Here is a 19870-nt window from a genome sequence, read left to right on the forward strand (position 1 = left end):
CGTGGAAACGGAGAGGAAAGGAAGAACATAATCTCTTTCAGCGACGAACAGAACTTCTTCTTCCATCATAGGTCTGGACTCATCTCCAATTTAGTTGGTTCTTTATATTTGAACTGAGTTACAGTTGTATTACAATTGATTTTTGACAATGATTCTTGTTTTGAGTACTATTTTTTATTGGAATGAGAAACAAAACCAACAAATTGCGTTGAATTCCATTTTTATAATTGGTTAAATGATTACAAATGGACCATCAATCCAAATAATAATAATAATAATAATTCATTTGCCTTTCCTTATGCTTTAAATAAAAAAAATAGCGATCAGATTCTTCTGCATTGACAATAATGTAAAAGCGAGAAGATTTGTTGGTTAGATGCTTATTCCAATAACACTAACGCTAAAGAAATATTCCCGCGGGGACTATTCATGTTCTATATTATATGAGGGTATTTTTATTTTTTATTTTTTATTAAAATTTCATTTCATTTTGTTTTTCGATTCAATTTTACTGAAATAATATTTAATTTTTTAAAATTCTTTCTATTTGATAATCATACCTCTAAAAAATTATTATTTTGAACGAAAAATATAAAATCGAATTAAATAACATACAAATCAATATTTAGATATCCATTAGTTACATTTTAAAATTTTAAAATAATTGAATATAAATAATCAAATTAAATAAAAAACAGTCGAAAAAAATAACATATTTTTTAATAAAAATCTGATAAAAAAAGCAAAATCAAATCTAAAAATATAAAATAATAAAATTAATCGTTTTTATTGTTTTCCCATTAAAAAACACAGATAATGACCACTTCTTTTTCTTCCCATCCCAGCTTTTGCTCCACAACTAAGCAGACTTCATATTATTATCCATTTCTTTTTTTTCTACAAATATAAAATAAGTGCATATACATACATTGAACATCCCTACAGTTTTTTAGAGGTAATATTATTTTTTTATTTTATAAGCACTGAAATGACTTGTGGGTTGTGAGGCTATATATAAACACAAATTAACTCTTTGTACTGTATAATAAAAAAATACTATAAAATTAAATAATATTCGGTGCAGAGAAATGTCAAAACTATATTAAATAAAATATTATAAATAATTTGTCACTTTTATATTTATTTTATAATTGCTAATGAGAAAAAATATTATAAAATATTTATAAATAAAATATTATAAATCTCAAAACTACGTTTATTTTATAAGAAAACTACGATAATTATAAAAAAAACATAATTTCACAAAAAAAAAAACATGATGAACTTGTCAGAAACCCTAAATTACAACTACACTAAATTTTGTTTGAACCACAGTCTTGATTATTCCCTTTTTCTCCAATTCCTTGAATTCCACGGTTTCTCTCTCCCCCCCTTTTCACTCTCCTTTACAAGTCTTTCTAATGGTTTCATTATTGTACAATAATGGAGAGAGAGAGAGAGGGAGAGAGAGAGAGGGAGAGAGAGACAGAGAGAGAGAGAGAGAGAGAGAGAGAGAGAGGGAGAGGGAGAGAGAGATCTTTTCCCTTTCGGCCCTTTCTTCGTCGAGAATTCTTTCGCTTTCTTTATATATTCTCATTGTAGCTTTATTCTTCTGTGAACTGCCCATTTGATCTTCACCACACCCAGGATTCTTCCTTCTGTGAAAAACCATTTCCTTGTTCCTGTTCCTCTGTTAGGAGCTTCAAAGAGGATCGTATATCAACTTCTGCAATATCTTCCTCCCGGTACCACCGCAATTATATATGAACTTTTTTTTGTATATATACATATACATATACATATACATATATCTTTGATTACCTTTATCTTGTATTTGTACATATTAGGGCTGGGCACAAATACCCGAAAATCGGGTATCCGTCGGATACTCGTCTCACGGATACCCGATTTTAGGGTACTCGTAATTTTCAAATCCGAATCCAAATCCTGATTTTTTAATACCCGTGAATCCGGATCCAAATCCGGATAATAGAATTTTTAAAACCGGATACCCGCGGGTACCCGCGTATTATAATTATAAATAATTATATCTTATATTTATATAACATTTTTATAAAATACAATTATTTTAGATGAAATAATTTCATATTTTTTTAATATTAATTCAAAAAAATTAAATTTATTATTATTTGTCTCTTATTATCTCTTTTGTTTTATATATTTTATCATAATTCATCAATTTTTATAAATATATCTTCATGTTTTAAAAATTTTATATATGAATATTGTTGTTTTTCTTAAATAAATCCGGATCCGGATATCCGCGAGTACCCGACTATTATTTCGGATACCCGTACCCCGGATACTCGTAAATACCAAATCCCGGATACAAATCTTATAGTTAAATACCCGAGTCTCCCGGATCCGAATCCAAATCTCTCGATTTTCCCGGGTATCCGACCCGTGCCCACCCCTAGTACATATGCATGGTTCGATCTATTTTTTTTTTCTTCTGAAATTCATGTTCGTGGACATATGAATACATTTTTTTTTTTTTTGCAATATATGTTATATACTGCAGGTTCGTAGACAGTCCTTCACGTTTTCCATACTGCAAGTCTGATGGAACTCTTCAGTTGCAACTAAATCTGGGTTTTCACTTCTTTAATTTACAGGAAAAAGTTTCTAAAATTTTAAATATTTTACAAAATTTCATATTTTTCATTTGGATAAGGATCTGTGTCAGTATCGTGTCGCCCAAGAAACGTGTTCTTGTTCTGCAGTTTTTTCAGCTAACTCTGTTTCCGGTTTCTCCCCTCTGCAACTTTTACATCCTCTGTTCTTCCCTGAAGTTTTGTCTCTTTCTTCAATATCTATACACACACACACACACATATATATATATATATATCATTGTAATTGACAGTTATACAATCATTGCATATTTCTTATTTCAAGAACCTGAATTCAAGTCTCAGAGCATTCAGGATCATACACAGAGGGAGAATCCCAAGAACTTGAAAAACAAACCATGAGCCAGAAAGATGGAGGTAAGAGCCAAGAAGATTACAAGCTTAAAGACATGAAACCAGAGCTCGGAGAGAGATGGCCGCACGGAGGATTACGAGGTGGAAGCGGATGGATCAGCAGCGAACGAGCCGCCAGTACTTACGACCTCGTCGAGCAGATGTTCTATCTCTACGTCCGTGTCGTCAAAGCCAAAGACCTCCCTCCGAACCCTGTGACCGGAAACTGCGACCCTTACGTGGACGTAAAGCTCGGAAACTACAAAGGGAAGACGAAACATTTCGAGAAAAGGACGAACCCCGAATGGAACCAAGTCTTCGCCTTCTCCAAGGACAAGATCCAGTCGTCCGTCGTCGAAGTTTTCGTTCGGGACAAGGAGATGGTGACGAGGGATGATTACATCGGAAAAGTCGTGTTCGACATGAACGAGGTTCCTACTAGGGTTCCTCCCGATAGCCCGCTTGCCCCTCAATGGTACAGATTGGAAGATCGCAGAGGCGAGAGCAAGAAGAAAGGAGAGATTATGTTAGCTGTCTGGATGGGGACACAAGCCGATGAAGCGTTTCCCGACGCTTGGCATTCGGATGCTTCTTCCGTGCAAGGAGAAGGCGTTCATAGCGTGAGATCGAAGGTATATGTATCTCCGAAACTATGGTATTTACGGGTTAACGTGATCGAAGCTCAAGATGCCGAACCGAGCGATCGAACACAGTTGCCTCAAGCTTTTGTGAAGGTTCAGATCGGGAACCAGATACTGAAAACCAAGTTGTGTCCGAACAAGACAACGAATCCGATGTGGAACGAAGATCTCGTCTTCGTGGCTGCGGAGCCGTTCGAAGAACAGTTCTACTTGACAGTCGAAAACAAGGTTTCGTCGGCGAAAGATGAAGTGATGGGCAGACTGATCTTGCCTCTGACCGTTTTCGAGAAAAGATTAGATCACAGACCGGTTCATTCCAAATGGTTCAACCTCGAGAAATTCGGGTTCGGGGCATTGGAAGGAGACAAGAGACATGAACTGAAATTCTCGAGCAGGATTCACTTACGGGTCTGCCTCGAGGGCGGATACCACGTAATGGACGAATCGACTCTTTATATCAGCGATGTTCGACCTACAGCTCGACAGCTGTGGAAGCAACCGATCGGAATTCTAGAGGTAGGAATCTTGAGCGCGCAAGGGCTTTCCCCGATGAAAACGAAAGACGGTAAGGCAACGACCGATCCGTATTGCGTGGCGAAATACGGGCAGAAATGGGTTAGGACAAGAACCATCATCGAGAGTTTCAACCCGAAGTGGAACGAGCAGTACACGTGGGAAGTATACGACCCTTGTACCGTCATTACACTCGGAGTTTTCGACAACTGCCATCTAGGAGGGAGCGAAAAGGCGAACTCGGGGGGAGCAAAGGTCGATTCGAGAATCGGGAAAGTGAGAATCCGGCTTTCGACACTCGAGGCCGACAGAATCTACACTCATTCGTACCCGCTCCTTGTTCTGCAATCTAAAGGGTTGAAGAAAATGGGAGAGCTCCAACTGGCCGTACGGTTCAATTTTGGAATTGTGTATATGGGAAACTAAAATTACCACGGCCCCTAGTCTATGAGCGGAGCCGCCGCTGAGGAAGGAAGTGGTGGAATACATGCTAGACGTGGATTCGCACATGTGGAGCATGAGAAGGAGCAAAGCCAATTTCTTCAGGGTGGTGTCCGTCTTCTCAGGGCTCATCGCCATGAGCAAGTGGCTGGGAGATGTGTGCTACTGGAAAAACCCGGTGACGTCGATCTTGTTCCACGTCCTCTTGTTCATTCTGATCTGTTACCCGGAACTGATCCTGCCGACGTTGTTCCTGTACATGTTCTTGATCGGGGTCTGGAGCTTTCGGTTTAGGGCAAGACACCCTTCCCACATGGATACGAAGCTGTCGTGGGCGGAAGCTGCGACTGCGGATGAGCTGGACGAGGAGTTCGACACTTTCCCGACGTCGAAGGGGCAGGACGTGGTGAAGATGAGGTACGACAGGTTGAGAAGCGTGGCGGGTAGGATCCAGATGGTGGTCGGAGACATTGCAACGCAGGGGGAGAGGCTTCAGGCGCTGCTGAGCTGGAGAGATCCGAGGGGGACGTGCTTGTTCGTGCTGTTCTGTCTGGTGGCGGCGGTGGCGTTGTACGTAACGCCCTTCAAGATAGTGGCGATGGCTGCCGGATTTTTCTGGTTGAGGCATCCTAAGTTCAGAAGCAAGATGCCCTCTGCTCCCACTAACTTCTTCCGCAGGTTACCCTCTCGTGCTGACAGTATGCTCTGAGAATTAATTAATTAATTAATTAATTATAAATAATCATATACATTTTGTGTTCTTGATTTAAATTGTGTTTTTTTTTCAATACTTTTATATATATATATATATCAAGATTGTGTTTAGATTTTTAAATTCTGGATATATTTTGAACAAATTATTAATTTCTATCCAAAAATATAATTTCTTATATAAATATATTTTAGATCTGGTATTCGCAGATACCCAACCATTTTATCAATTAAGTTACATTAGATACGAATTCGGGTATTAAAATGAGTTACTTGATGATTTGGAATATCAAACTAGATATTCGACCCGTGACCGCTCCTAATATTTTCTTGTTCGTAACTTATACATCTATCGGTTCGGCATGGTTTTTCATTTTCTGTTTACAACACTAATTAATTGAGCATGATTTGGATTTCTAAAGGTTTCTTTTGCAATTTCAAGAGTTTGAGGCGATAAGTCGAGAATTTAATTTTACTGGTCCTGAGATAAAATTAAGGAGAAAAAAAAAGAACGAAACGTCACCCCGAGGAGATGAAGAATCTCGACCGGTTTCAGGAACATATATTCCCATAAACTCTTTTAGACATCGCAAACGGCACAAAACGAGATTAAATAGCAAATAGCACCAAACAAAAGCTTACTAATTTATTTAATTATTTTCTTTTTTAGGGACTCTCACGGAGTTGTGATACCTGCAAGAATCGATTTAGAAAATTAAAAAAAAAACACAATTATGGATCTTTGAATTTGTTACAGTGATTATTCGAAATATATAAAATCAGTATAAAAAAACGATTATGGATCTTTGGATTTGTTAATTAACTGAAGCGAAGGTGGATGCAAGAAAAATTAGAAACCATACCAAAAAAAGAATAATTAGAAATCGAAATTTACCCATATCTGTCTGTAATTATAGATTAAAAACTTTATATATATATATTATATGTGAAGTGCTTACTGCCGCATGTAAAGTGGCGAGGGACCTTGCGGCCGCAGCCTTCGATGAGGCGGATGGCTCGAGGGATGTCGACGAGGGCCGCCAGCTTGGGAGTGATGACTGGACAGACGCACTCCACGTGGCTGTCTCTCACTCGCTCGCAGCATGCAGGCGACGGCATCCTCCCGTACAGTACGGACTTGCACGCGTTGATCCCCACCCTCCTCTCCTCCCTGCACTCCGCCGCGCTCAGCTCCGCCCCTCCTCTCTTCGCCGCCGCCGCCGCCCATATCACCGCCGCCACCACCAGTATCGTTCGCGCGTTCCAGGTCGAGATTCTTTTCATTTTTTATTTGGTTGTTTTTATAAAAAAAAAAAAAAAAAAAACTGGTTGATGGCTGTAACTTGTAATGGTTGGGTATCGGATTTTATAAGATGATTGGGCAGTACGGTCTTCTTCGTTTTGGTCCTTTTCTTTTAAGTGTGAGTAAATGTTTTGATAAAGATAAAACGGCATATAAATAACTAAATTTTTATATAAATCTCACAATTATAAAATTTTCATACAAATTTTTTTAAAATTCTATATACATATCTAAACTTCTGAAAAACTTTCAAATAAACACAAAATTCGTTAATGATATCATCTATTTTTATATAAAAAAATTTGAAATTTGTATTTATTTAGAAAAAAATTTAAAAATCTAAATATTTATATAGAATTTTTAAAAGTTCAGGTATTTATATGAAAATTTTTTAGTTATAGTATTTATGTAGGATTTTTTAAACAGTTGAAATATTTATATATTATTTCTCAATGATTTTATTTTTAGTGGTTATGAGTCAAGATTTGGGGTTTCACCGAAATTTCCGTATTGTGGGACAGAACAAAATTGGGTATGTTCACTTAGTGACTTTGCCACCGACCACTTTGACCAATTTATTTCATTTCAGATTTTCCATGCTCAATATTATAAGATTATCTTAAGCTTCAAATTTAATCGATTTGGCAAGTCCGGGATTTATAATGGCATAAGTTAAAAAATTTACTTGTCATAGTAAAAGTTTACAAATTAGTTTTCTACTATTTTGTAAGTTTATGAATGTTAATGGGACACCTTTTAAAATGTTGTCTCAAATTTTTTCGTGATTTTATAAGATTTAATTTGTAAATATTTAGATTTTAATGAAAATATTTTAAAATTAAAGTTAAAATTTTATAAGTTTTGAAATCTATTCCGATAAAAATAATATAAATAATTTTACTCTAAAATAAACCTATCCTTCAAATTAAAACAACATAAAAATGAAAGAGTTAATAATTTAATTTAACCATATTAAAAAAGGGAAAATGACAAATAAATACATCAATTTGTTAATTTCTTATTTATAAATACATGAACTTATAAACTCCCAACAAAATACATCAATTCGCAATTTTCTGGCAAATTAGTACACAGACACTAACACCATTAACTTTGTAACAGTTTCCGGTGAACGGTGCTGACGTGGCTCGCCGGATTTTCCACGTCAGCGCCACATGTCAAATATTTTTCCACATCATTAATATACATATATGCATATAAATTTACAAAAAATATATATATATATATATTTTATGTGTGTATATATATTTACAAAAATATATATTTTATGTGTGTATATATGTTTACAAACTAAAATATGTATATATATATATATATATATAAATTTACAAATATATATATATATATTTATTTATGTGTGTATTTATGTTTATATATATTTGTTTAAATTTATGTATATCTGTGTGTATACATTTTAGTTTTGAAATTTAAAGTTTTATTTTTTTTAATATTTCTTTAAAATTTTAATTTTGAATTTTTTGAATTTAATTTAAAATTTATTTTTTCAAATTTGTAATTTTGTAATTTATATAAATTTTAAATTTTAAATTTATTTTTTAAAATTATTTTTATTTTAAATGAATTTAATTTTAATTTTAATTTTTTAATGACGTGGAAAAATGTTTGACATGTGGCGCTGACGTGGAAAATCCGGTGAGCCACGTCAGCACCGTTCACCGGAAACTGTTACAAAGTTAACGGTGTTAGTGTCTGTGTACTAATTTGCCAGAAAATTGCGAATTGATGTATTTTGTTGGGAGTTTACAAGTTCATGTATTTATGAGTAAGAAATTAACAAATTGATGTATTTATTTGCCATTTTCCCTATTAAAAAATTCTAAAGATTTATAAAAAATAAGAAAAAATTATCCAATATTTTAGAAAATGATGATATATTTTTTTATTGAAAGGGGGAATATGATTAATATTTAGATGTCATTAAAGAGAATGATTAAAAAAAGTCCAACAGATTGTGATGGATTTTTTTTATTTATATAGAAAATAAAATATAACAAATCTATCATAACTTTAATAAAATTTAACAAATGTCAAATACCAAGTGCCAACCTATATTTTAAAATCGTAATATCTACAAAGAATGATACAACTAGAACAAGTATTAGAGTAAGTGTTGAAAATTACTATAATCTAGTGTATCATTAAAATGTAATTTTATGGTTTAATAAAACAAATTAAAATTTCATGATTTAAAATAAAGATATATTTTGATGTAAATGTCTTGAAAAATCCAAGTCAACATAAATATGGAAGTAGATATTTTTCATAATAGAATATAATCAAAGGGAAGTTAAATCCCTTATAAATTTCATATATCGATTTGATTGGTTTAATGATATATCATCATTTAATCCTGATATATATATATATAATCCGAAACTAAATTTAAACGGTTTAAATAGTTTTAGAAAAATCCCATGTAAAATTACGAATTAGTTAAAAGAGCAAATATAAAATTTAAAATTTACTTTTCAAAACATAAAGTTATCTTAGATAATATATATATATATATATATATTAAAATTTTGTCATATTGTCTCATCTCTTCGTAGAAAACATAAAGATAAATTAAAGATTTATCTAGAAATTATGGAAAATTTTAGATTTTTTAATGCAAAAATTTGTTTGAAAAAGTTACTTAATAGTGTAATCATTGCGTCGACGACTTCTATATAAAGTGGAGCCTCTAAAGTCTTCTCCCTACAAATAGTTAAGTTTTCTATTGGTTAAAATTCATTTTCCCATTCTCGTCTTTTTCTTCTCCCATTATTGGTCGTTAAAAGAAAATACAGTTTACTTTGTCCATTATAGTCGTCCACCACATTTGGAATTTTGATTGGATTATTTTTTAATTTGAGTTTTTTATTTTTAAATTTGATTTAGATTATAAAAACATTTACTTTCTAAATCTATTTTTATTTTCATTCTATTTTTTCTTCAAATATTTTTAAACTCAATTTAGACTCAGTTAATCTAATTGAAAAGTTTATATTCATTTAATTTTGGAATTGTGTATATGGGAAACTAAAATTACCACGGCCCCTAGTCTATTAGAAACCATAAATCAGGAAAAATATTTGGTCTTCTACTCATGAGACATTCGAATGCAAACATTAATTATTTAGGATTCATATAGAAATGGACAAGAAAGTCGGTAATTATTTTTATGAACTAGGACAGACGCGTGCTATGCGCGGTTATTAGTCTATTTGTTATAAATAATTATTGATAAATTTATACAAAATTATTATATATTATGTAAATTTTAAAATGATAATTATTTTGGAAATTGTTTTGCATCTATAAAGTCAACTATTAAGAAATAGAGGGAGTATTTCTTAACTCCTATATGAAACCTTAATAATAAATATAAATTATGAAATCTTAAATGAGTTCCAAAAACATTCATAAAACTAAACTCTGAACTTTTAAACAGTTCTTAAATACCACCATAATAAAACTGGTTTTGAAAACTATTTATGAGTTATGATAATTTGCTATCAAATAACTTTCTTATTGATGTTAAAGATTATAGACATCACTTTTGTTTTAACACTTAGTAGATGGCGTTAAATTATATTAAATTGCTTTCGTACATACTAATTTATGAAAGGATAGCAGTAGTTAAAAAAAATAGATGGAAAATTGGGGAAATTAAAACAATAGTGAGATCTAATTAAAAATCCAAAGTTATTGGAAAAAGTAAATTGTTAAGATAATATATTATATTGGATGATTATGGCCGTTGCTGCGAGGGCGGCCTCCGATTCTAGCATGCGGTGAGGATGGTCATGAACTCATATACCACCAAATTCAATCAAATTTAGCGACATGTAGTTTTATTCTTTTGTTTTTGTAGAAAAAAAATTAGGGAGTTAAACTATAATAAAAATATGAAGGATAAAATTAACAAATGAAAATACAAAACTATTATATGTATCTTTCTCGATCTTACATGACTATCAGTATTCATTGGTTCTAAATTAGAAGAGTTCACCTCCATTGACTTTATATTTGGGAAAATGGCAAATAAATATATCAATTTGTTAATTTCTTACTCATAAATATATGAACTTGTAATCTCCCAACAAAATACATCAATTCGTAATTAAAATTTTAAAGAAATATTAAAAAAAATAAAACTTTAAATTTCAAAACTAAAATGTATACACACAGATATACATAAATTTAAACAAATATATATAAACATAAATACACACATAAATAAATATATATATATATATTTGTAAATTTATATATATATATATATATATACATATTTTAGTTTGTAAACATATATACACACATAAAATATATATTTTTGTAAATATATATACACACATAAAATATATATATATATATATTTTTTGTAAATTTATATGCATATATGTATATATATTTTATGTATATGTATATATATTTTGTGTGTATATATGTTTACAAAAATATATATTTTATGTATATGTATATATATTTTATGTGTGTATATATGTTTACAAACTAAAATATGTATATATATATATATATATAAATTTACAAAAATGTATATATATATATATATACATATTTATGTGTGTATATATGTTTATATATATTTATGTAAATTTATGTATATATGTGTGTATATATTTTAGTTTTGAAATTTAAAGTATTATTTTTTTAATATTTCTTTTTAAATTTTAATTTTGAATTTTTTTAATTTAATTTAAAATTTTATTTTTTCAAAATTTTTAATTTTGTAATTTTTATAAATTTTGATTTTTAATTTTTTTAAAATTATTTTTATTTTAAATGAATTTAATTTTAATTTTAATTTTTTAATGACGTGGAAAAATGTTTGACATGTGACGCTGACGTGGAAAATCCGGCGAGCCACGTCAGCACTGTTCACCGGAAACTATTACAAAGTTAACGGTGTTAGTGTCTGTGTACTAATTTGCCAGAAAATTGCGAATTGATGTATTTTGTTGGGAGATTACAAGTTCATGTATTTATGAGTAAGAAATTAACAAATTGATGTATTTATTTGTCATTTTCCCCTTTATATTTCTCATATTCAACAAGAGTATGAAGAGTAGTCTCTCACCCGAGTTCGAACCAATCTGGAAAAACTTTACAAAAAAAAACTGAAAAATAAAACAAAAAACAGTAGTTGAAATATACACTAGTTGAAATATTTTTCGTGTGTAAAAATTAAGAGCTTCCGAATCTTTTGATGCATTGTATATACTCTATCAGAAGTTGAAACACCTGTTCCTAACACGAAATGATAAAATCGTTTATTTTAATATGAAATCTATAAACATTGTAACACACGTCTTTTATATGGATACATCAATAAACAATAGATTATCCAGTAGTCTAACAAAGTTAGAACTTGAAATCAATGACCATTTATGAGAAAATTTTCTTTTTGGTAATGGTGAAGATAACCCATTTTACAACTTTGACAAAAAAAAAAAGATAAGCCACTTACCATTCAAACAATGAAAGTTGAAAAGCTTTTCCTCATTCTCCTTTTGTATCACCAACATGGAAAGCTCTAACTTCTCCAAGACTTCGCCTTTCATACTCACATATACAATTCCAGTCTCATACTTAACAATAAAAGTCATAGCTTCAGGTGTTATCAATTATGCGATACTGAACATTGAATTCTGACTAAATGAAAATCAATGAGTAAACCTTGTTTGGTCTTACTCTGTCAATGAGTAAACTTCTTTCTCATTATGAAAATCGTACAATCCAAAAATTAAAAATCAATCAAACATTATAAAAAAACTTTATGTCTAAACTTCTTCTCTTGTCACCATCATGGGTTTCATCTTGTTCGACGTAGGAAGGTGAACGTCAAAAAGCCATCATCAAATTCATCGTCTTCGTCATCATCATCGAAACCCTTTCAGCTGATGAATCTGTTGCAGATTTAGCAGCTAACCCATCTTAGACTGGTTACCTCCACCGCCATTCTGTCTTTTAATACTGTTGGCACCGCCTTTGCTGTGGTTAATCTGCATGTTCGTGAACGGATCTGCCATTCATTTTTTAAAAAATCATAAAACATAGTTATATTGCAGAAAAATGGAGAAAGACACATATAATATAACTATAAGAAAATAAAAGTGTAGATGTAAATAGGAAGGCATGTCCAAGGAGATTATTCATCTACATATATCTTGGGAAAAAAAGTTATTCAAATCTCAAATGAATCGGAGGGGGAGAGGGTCAATTTAACTTAGGGTAGGCTTGTAAAAGGAAAACGTATAAAAAGTTTTAATATGTTAACTTTATAAAAAGAAATCTAAGAGGACGTGCAGAAAGTAGGGGTATAAAATGGGCGGGTCGGACCAGACTTAGTTCGGGTTTCGAATTTTTCGGGTCGGACCGACCCGCCCATTTATTTTTCGGGCTTATGATCGGTGGCCCGGAGTCCGGCCCTATAAGGTTTTGGGCGGGTTCGGGCCAGGTTTCGGGTTTTTTCTATTTAATAAAAAATAAATATTAATATATAATAATAATAATAATAATAATAATAATAATAATAATAATAATAATTTAACAATTTTTAAAAAAACAATAGCAAATTTTTATCCATAATTAAAAAATTAAAATTTAAAAAATAATCATATAAAATTTAAAATATTATATAATATTTTTAATATATATAATATACGAAAAATATATTCAGTACAATAAAAAATAGGAGGGTGACTTGGGTCATATTAATCAAATTGCTTTGAAATATATATATATATATATAAAACATACAAATAAAAGTTTTTATATAATGTTATGTGGTATTAAATCTCAAATGAAAGTAAAAATGTAATAATATAATATTTTTTCGGGCTAAATGAGCGGGCCGAACGGGTTTCGGGTCAGACTCGATTCGGTCCTAACTTTTTTCGGGCCGGGTCGGCCCACCCATTTATTTACCGGACCTATATTATTAGGTCAAAGCCCTTAATTTTTCGAGCGGATTTCGGGTCGGGCTTCGGATTTCGGGTTCTATTGACACCCCTAGCAGAAAGACACTAAGGAATTTTATATATATATATATATATATATATATATATATATTACCAAATACCGATATTCATTTTCGTTGTGTATAGGATAATTATACAACGAAATAAGAAATTATAGAGTTTTGTCCGTTAGAGTTTTTAATTCAATTAATAATTAGTATTATGGATAAAACTTATTACTAAGCTAATTGAAATTTCATATAAATGTCGTGATTAATAGGGCTAATGAATATTTTTACCGTTTTTTTTGTTAATGGGCTTATAAATATTTGTGGCCACTACCCACTACGAGCATTAAAACAAAAAGCAATTATTTTAAATATATTCATTAGTATTTTAATCTATTATAAATCATATATTTTTCATTTATATTATTTATCTTTTGTTTATATTAATTTGATGTAGTGATTTTAAATTAAAATATTAATTATATTATAACATATTATAAATAATATATTTGATTATATTAAATATTTTTGTTAAAGTGTTAGTCAATTCAATATAATAATAAAATAATTGTATATTATATATATTTTATTATCTTTTCGAGTTATTAGGGAATTGATAATCGACGATTAAAATTACACGGTCCTTAATCAATTATTAAATATCACAAATAATGATCATATTATTATCACTATATGTATTGTGCGTTTTTTCCTGTTGTTTATATTCTTTTTAATAATTAATTATTTTATTAATTATTAATAGAGCATGTATTTGATAAATAATATATATTATTAATTTCTATTATAATATAAAATTATTTCCATATAAATTAGAATTATTTAGAAAAGGAACCAATAATATATGTGAACATTAGTGAATCAAAGAGAATTAAAAAAACTAAAAACAGAAAAAAAAATTTTATTAGTTTTTATTTTAAAAATCTTATTTTTCTCTAATTTAAATGTAAATATTTTAAATGTCAATAAAAATAAAAATAAACTACCACATAAATGATATGAATGATGAGGTGGGAAATGATTATGATGATATAGAAGATGAGGTGGCTTCACCACAATCCTTTAAACCTCTTTATTAATAGATACTAGGTTTTAACCCGCGCGAATCGCGCGGACGGTATAAATTTTTTAAAATATTATTAGTTTTAAAATTAAATATATTTTATTTTATTTTTAAATTTATAATACATATCTTAAATCAAAATGATAAATATATTTTAATAATATTGAGATAACAATATATTTTATTTTCAAAAAATGATTACGGATAACGTCTATATTTATATTTTTATGTGTTACAATGTAAAATTAAGGGTCAAAACTTAACTTGGAAAACTCAACCGGTGAAAAAGATGCAAAGCGTCTGTCTTACCCCGACTTTGAGCCTTAAGTTGGGGAGAAGAGCACATATTCTAATCACATGATTTGCTCCCGGATCCGAAATTAGTTTTAACTTGGTCCAGGACACCCAGTTATTAGAAAAATATTAAGGGTTAGAATAATATTTTTATAAAGAAATTTTTTTAAAAATGAAATATTAATTTTTTACCGTTTAAAAAGAAGAATAAAAAAGTTTTATATTGTAAAATAAAAAAGATGAAGAAAATAATGATTAGGTTGATTGGACACCTTGAATACATTATCACCATTTTATAGTTTAGAATTTTTTAAATTATGATCGTTATATCAAGAAAAGTAAGGCACTTAAAGAAAGTGACATAAACCACATCTGAACTATGATAGTCTGATCTTAGTGATATTTCACTTAGAATATACACGTCAAAACACAATCTAATAAATCTTTAAAAGATCTTAAAACAAAAACCTAATAATAACTACGTAGATTGAATTGCTTTATAGATTGAACTTAAAGTTCTCTGTTGAGTTTGTTTGATTCCTTCATAGCTGCTTTCACAATTGCACCTAGATCGAACTCATTTCTTGATGAAGATGTTTTCTGCCATGATTATCAATTAGTTATCCTCGAGATTTTCCACATCATCGAAGTCTTTGCTTTTTCTTGTTTCTCTCTCATCATGAAGAGTATAATCACCTCAGTAACTGATACAAATACAACCATGGCAAAACCTATTACAATCAGTATCGTCTTTTATGAAATCTTTTGATTATATTTCAAGTGTTCAAAACCATCAGGATATCTACATAAAGTGCTCAATAGTCCCCGCAATGCCCTCTGTTTCCAGAAAGGCTTGAGTTTGGAGACTTTTGGAATGGAACAAAAATTGGAACTGAACCATCTAAGAGGTTAATACAGAAATTAACCTCAATCAAGCTTAGCATGTCTTTGAGCAAATATGTTATGGAACCCATGAGCAAGTTATTAGAGACGTCTAAATAAACCAACTTGTCGAGCTTCCTTAGCTCAAGAGATTAGTCAGATGAAGAATTTACCGATAGCTCTCAGCTTGAGTTTCAATCATCTCCATGAATCACTACATTTATACTTATTCGCTGAAATATACATGTACTTTATATATTTTATCAAATAAGTCCCTAAACGCAAACGCCAAAAAAAATACGATAAAAAATTTGTCTAAACCCGATCCAACCGATATATATCCGAACCGAATCAAACTGATTAAAATAATATATCATATTGGATATGAATATCTCAAATCCGAAATAACTGAATCCGAAATAATATATCAATATAACTGAACCCGGAATCTACTTATCCAAAATTTTTCGGATATTTGTAGATAATATTTTAGTAGATAAAGATCATGAAATTTTACAACAAAAAACCCAAATCCGAAACGAATCGAACCAAACCCGAATACAACTGAAACGAAACATGAAATAACCACCCATAGTATCACCCATATAGGAGAATTTTACATTAATAAAAGCATATAATTGGGCATAAAAAAATGCAAATTCATAAGAATTAATGCAAATATTAGTAGAAAAAATAAAAAGAAAAGATAATAGTCATAGTAGAATTTATGTTTTTATTTGATATTTTAAAATTTGATTTTTTTTCTGTTAATTTATAATTTGTTGGGTAATTTTATATTTTTTGTGAAAAAAAAATATTTTGATTATCTAAATAATAAATAATAGGAAAAACTTATATGATTGATATTACATTAGAGAAAAATAACCATTTCGAAAATAATTTAATTTGAGAAAGTAAATTATCTTTTTTTTTTCAAATGAATGAATATATTAATTTGTTAGCCAATCGAAGAAAAATAAAATGTAATGGTTGAACAAAGATATATTTTAAATTACAATTCCGATGATATAAATTATGATATAGTACGATTTGTTCTAAATTTAATCCACGTATATTCTTTTATTTAATTTAAAAAAAAACTCTTCTAATATTAAAAACTCAAAACTTATTGAGAAACTGAAAATGACTTAGAATATTGAATATATATATATATATATATATGTATATATCAATATATTCAGTAAATTTTTCTCAATATCAAATACTAAAAAATTAAACTTTTTATTCATGAAAGTGTAATTTTCTGGGATCATTCTTTAAAAATGGTTTAGAAAATGTTTTTTAAAGGAAGAAGTGGATCAAAGAATTAATTTTTAATTTTTAATAGTGTTATATGAAAAATTCAAAAAAAATCTAGAAAATTTGTATAATTTTTTTTTATTTTAAAACCCAAAAATCTAGTTTGATTCAAGATCTAAATAAAATGATATAGTTTTAATATAAACTGATTTATTTTTTTATAGTTTTTTTGTCGTTATATCACACTGTCATATTATAATCGGCATATTAATATTTTTTTTTCAATATAATATTGTGATGTGATGATTTACTTAATTTGTTATTAAAAAATAAAATGTTAGATATTACCATGACTATATGTATAGGTTTGGATATTAATATAAATGAAACAATTTTAACATACTAAAATGTAACAAAAAGTGCAGATAAAATTAAAAATGATATTACTCCCATCATAATTATGATCATCCGAAAAAGAATAATCTTCAAATTGTTTCAACAATAAAAAAATATCACTGCAAATAAGAACCTAATAGATAACGATGTTATATAAAAGTATAGTATTAGATGTTCATTTAAGGAGATGTTTTATTTATTTTCACAATGATGATAATCATGTAAACATTAAAAAATCAATGATTTTTACTGCATGATTTTTTGTAATGATAATTATCAAATCTAATCAAAATTATGTCAACTTGCCAATTATTTAACACAAATTTTTTCCATATGTGATTATATTTCTATAGTAAAACAGAGATAATTGAGTAATTTAATCGTATTGCATCCTCTTGCCTCATCTTTTACGAATACATCATAAAATTACCCTCTTTTTTTTTTTTTGTCTCTCTTCAAAAACTACGTTTTTTCCTGTATTTTGCCAATTCTCCTATCTTTTAATTGGTTTAATCTGGATATTTAAAATCATTGAAAATATTCGATCTTCTACAAATAAATTCCATAAAAAAAATCATCCCATTATCTGGATATTTAAAAAAAATCATTTTAATTTAATAATATAAATTATAAATTTAAAAATAAAATATATTATATTAAATTCAAAATTAAATAAAATATTTAGTAGTATATTATATATATATATATATATATTGTCTACGCTATCTGCGCGGATTATTTCGGGTTATTACCTAGATTCATCGTTCATAACCCAATTTACAAAATTCGACATTTTCCATGAAAATTTTCATTTTTTTTTTGGGACATTAGGTTTTCGTCGACCGGTGAAATCCCAGAGCCGTAACCTGTATGGTTTGAATTTCCATCCAAACCCCATCATCTTTATCATATTCTCTTTCGTTTCACCTTTTGATTTTGACCCAATCGATTCTTCTAGTTCTTGCGATTGAAAAACCCGATCCGATAGCCATGAGAGACCATCATTTGCCCAGAAAGAGGAACAACATCCAGATCCATCACCATTTCCGCGATCCGAGTATCCGAGAATCCATCAAGAAGCTCGGGCGATTGGCCCACATCTTCAATCGGGTCCTGGAGCTTCCGTTCAGGTTCGACGTCGATGTTGTGGTGGAGGAGATGCCCGACTACTTTATGTTCTTGGCGGAGACTGACGGATTCCCTACTGAAAATGGCGAATTGAGGGCCCATAAGGTGGAGATCCATCCCGATGTGATGAAAATCGTTGTCAGAGCAAACGATCGTCGTCGGTATCTTCTCTAGGTCCGCCATTGTTGGACGAAAGATTATTGTTTGTGGTTTACGTTTTGTTGATAGCACTCATTTATAGGTAACTTAAAAAATAAATACATTTAACTTAGACATTAAAATTAATTCTATAAATTTAACTTACAGAAAATAATCATTGATTAAAATTTGATAGATGAAATGAACTGAATCAGATTAAAACTAATTGAATCTGCATTAATATCGACAACTTTTATTGTGAAGTTAATTAAAATTTCTAAGAATATAAATACATAGTGTCAGTGTTAATGTATGGATAATTAATCTTCTGCATTACCTTTATTATATTGATTTCTCTACAGTAATTATATTCTTACACGTGTCATATTCAAAGGAACTAATGAACAGAAAATTAAACTGATTTGTATCCTCTTGTGTTTTAATTTAAAAATTATTATTATTTATTAATTAATTGATTAAAAAGATCAGAATTCATAAAAAAAAAATTATATTCTCATTCTGATAAGTATCATTCACCCGTATAAAACGAACGAGCCAGAAACCCGCACGAATTCCTCAACGAATGCAGTGAACGACGACTGAACGTGGCCCCTTTCTTTTGTGTTTTTGTAACAGAAACGATGCACCAACTTTCGAAACCAAAGGGACAAATTAAAAAGGGCGGGAAAGACATGCAAGATTACACGTGTCTTTCGTCATCTATACCTGGGTCGCTTTCCGATCTTCAAAATTCAATTCTATATAGATATACAGATAAATTCATAATCATCGATCCATTCCCCAAAAAAAAAAAACGCCGTTTTATAAGTGACGTACGTCTTTTTTTTTCCTAGCATTAATTAGGATAACATTCATCTTCGTTAAATGTTTTTTTATGCAAATAAAAAAAATCAGAAAATCCAAGCGAACAATAAATTAAAAATAAAAGAACCGGAGAGGCCGTGTGAATACACGGAACGTGGTGGAAGGTTTCCGAAGAGTAATTCCTGTACCGACCGTAATCGGCCGGCGACATGTGAGTATCCGTTCGAATATTACAAAAGAGGGGGGGGGGGGGGG

General features: G+C 29.9%; 2 protein-coding genes across 2 annotated transcripts; one reads left to right on the forward strand and one right to left on the reverse strand.

Moving 5' to 3' along the window:
• Positions 1-1536: 1536 nt before the first annotated feature.
• On the forward strand, positions 1537-5353 carry LOC104810157 (FT-interacting protein 1). The gene is made up of 3 exons (XM_010536356.2): positions 1537-1745; positions 2543-4549; positions 4599-5353. The coding sequence occupies exons 2-3, from the start codon at positions 2993-2995 to the stop codon at positions 5289-5291; spliced, it is 2250 nt and encodes a 749-aa protein (XP_010534658.1). The 5' UTR covers positions 1537-1745; positions 2543-2992; the 3' UTR covers positions 5292-5353.
• A 449-nt stretch (positions 5354-5802) lies between these two features.
• LOC104809923 lies at positions 5803-6684 on the reverse strand. The gene is made up of 2 exons (XM_010536049.2): positions 6253-6684; positions 5803-5986 (listed from the first exon to the last, which is right to left on the reverse strand). Exons 1-2 carry the CDS (start codon positions 6575-6577, stop codon positions 5970-5972), a joined length of 342 nt encoding a protein of 113 aa, XP_010534351.1. The 5' UTR covers positions 6578-6684; the 3' UTR covers positions 5803-5969.
• Positions 6685-19870: the final 13186 nt, after the last annotated feature.

This window comes from Tarenaya hassleriana, unplaced genomic scaffold, assembly GCF_000463585.1.
Source record: "Tarenaya hassleriana unplaced genomic scaffold, ASM46358v1 Cleome17, whole genome shotgun sequence".
Lineage (NCBI taxonomy): Eukaryota > Viridiplantae > Streptophyta > Magnoliopsida > Brassicales > Cleomaceae > Tarenaya > Tarenaya hassleriana.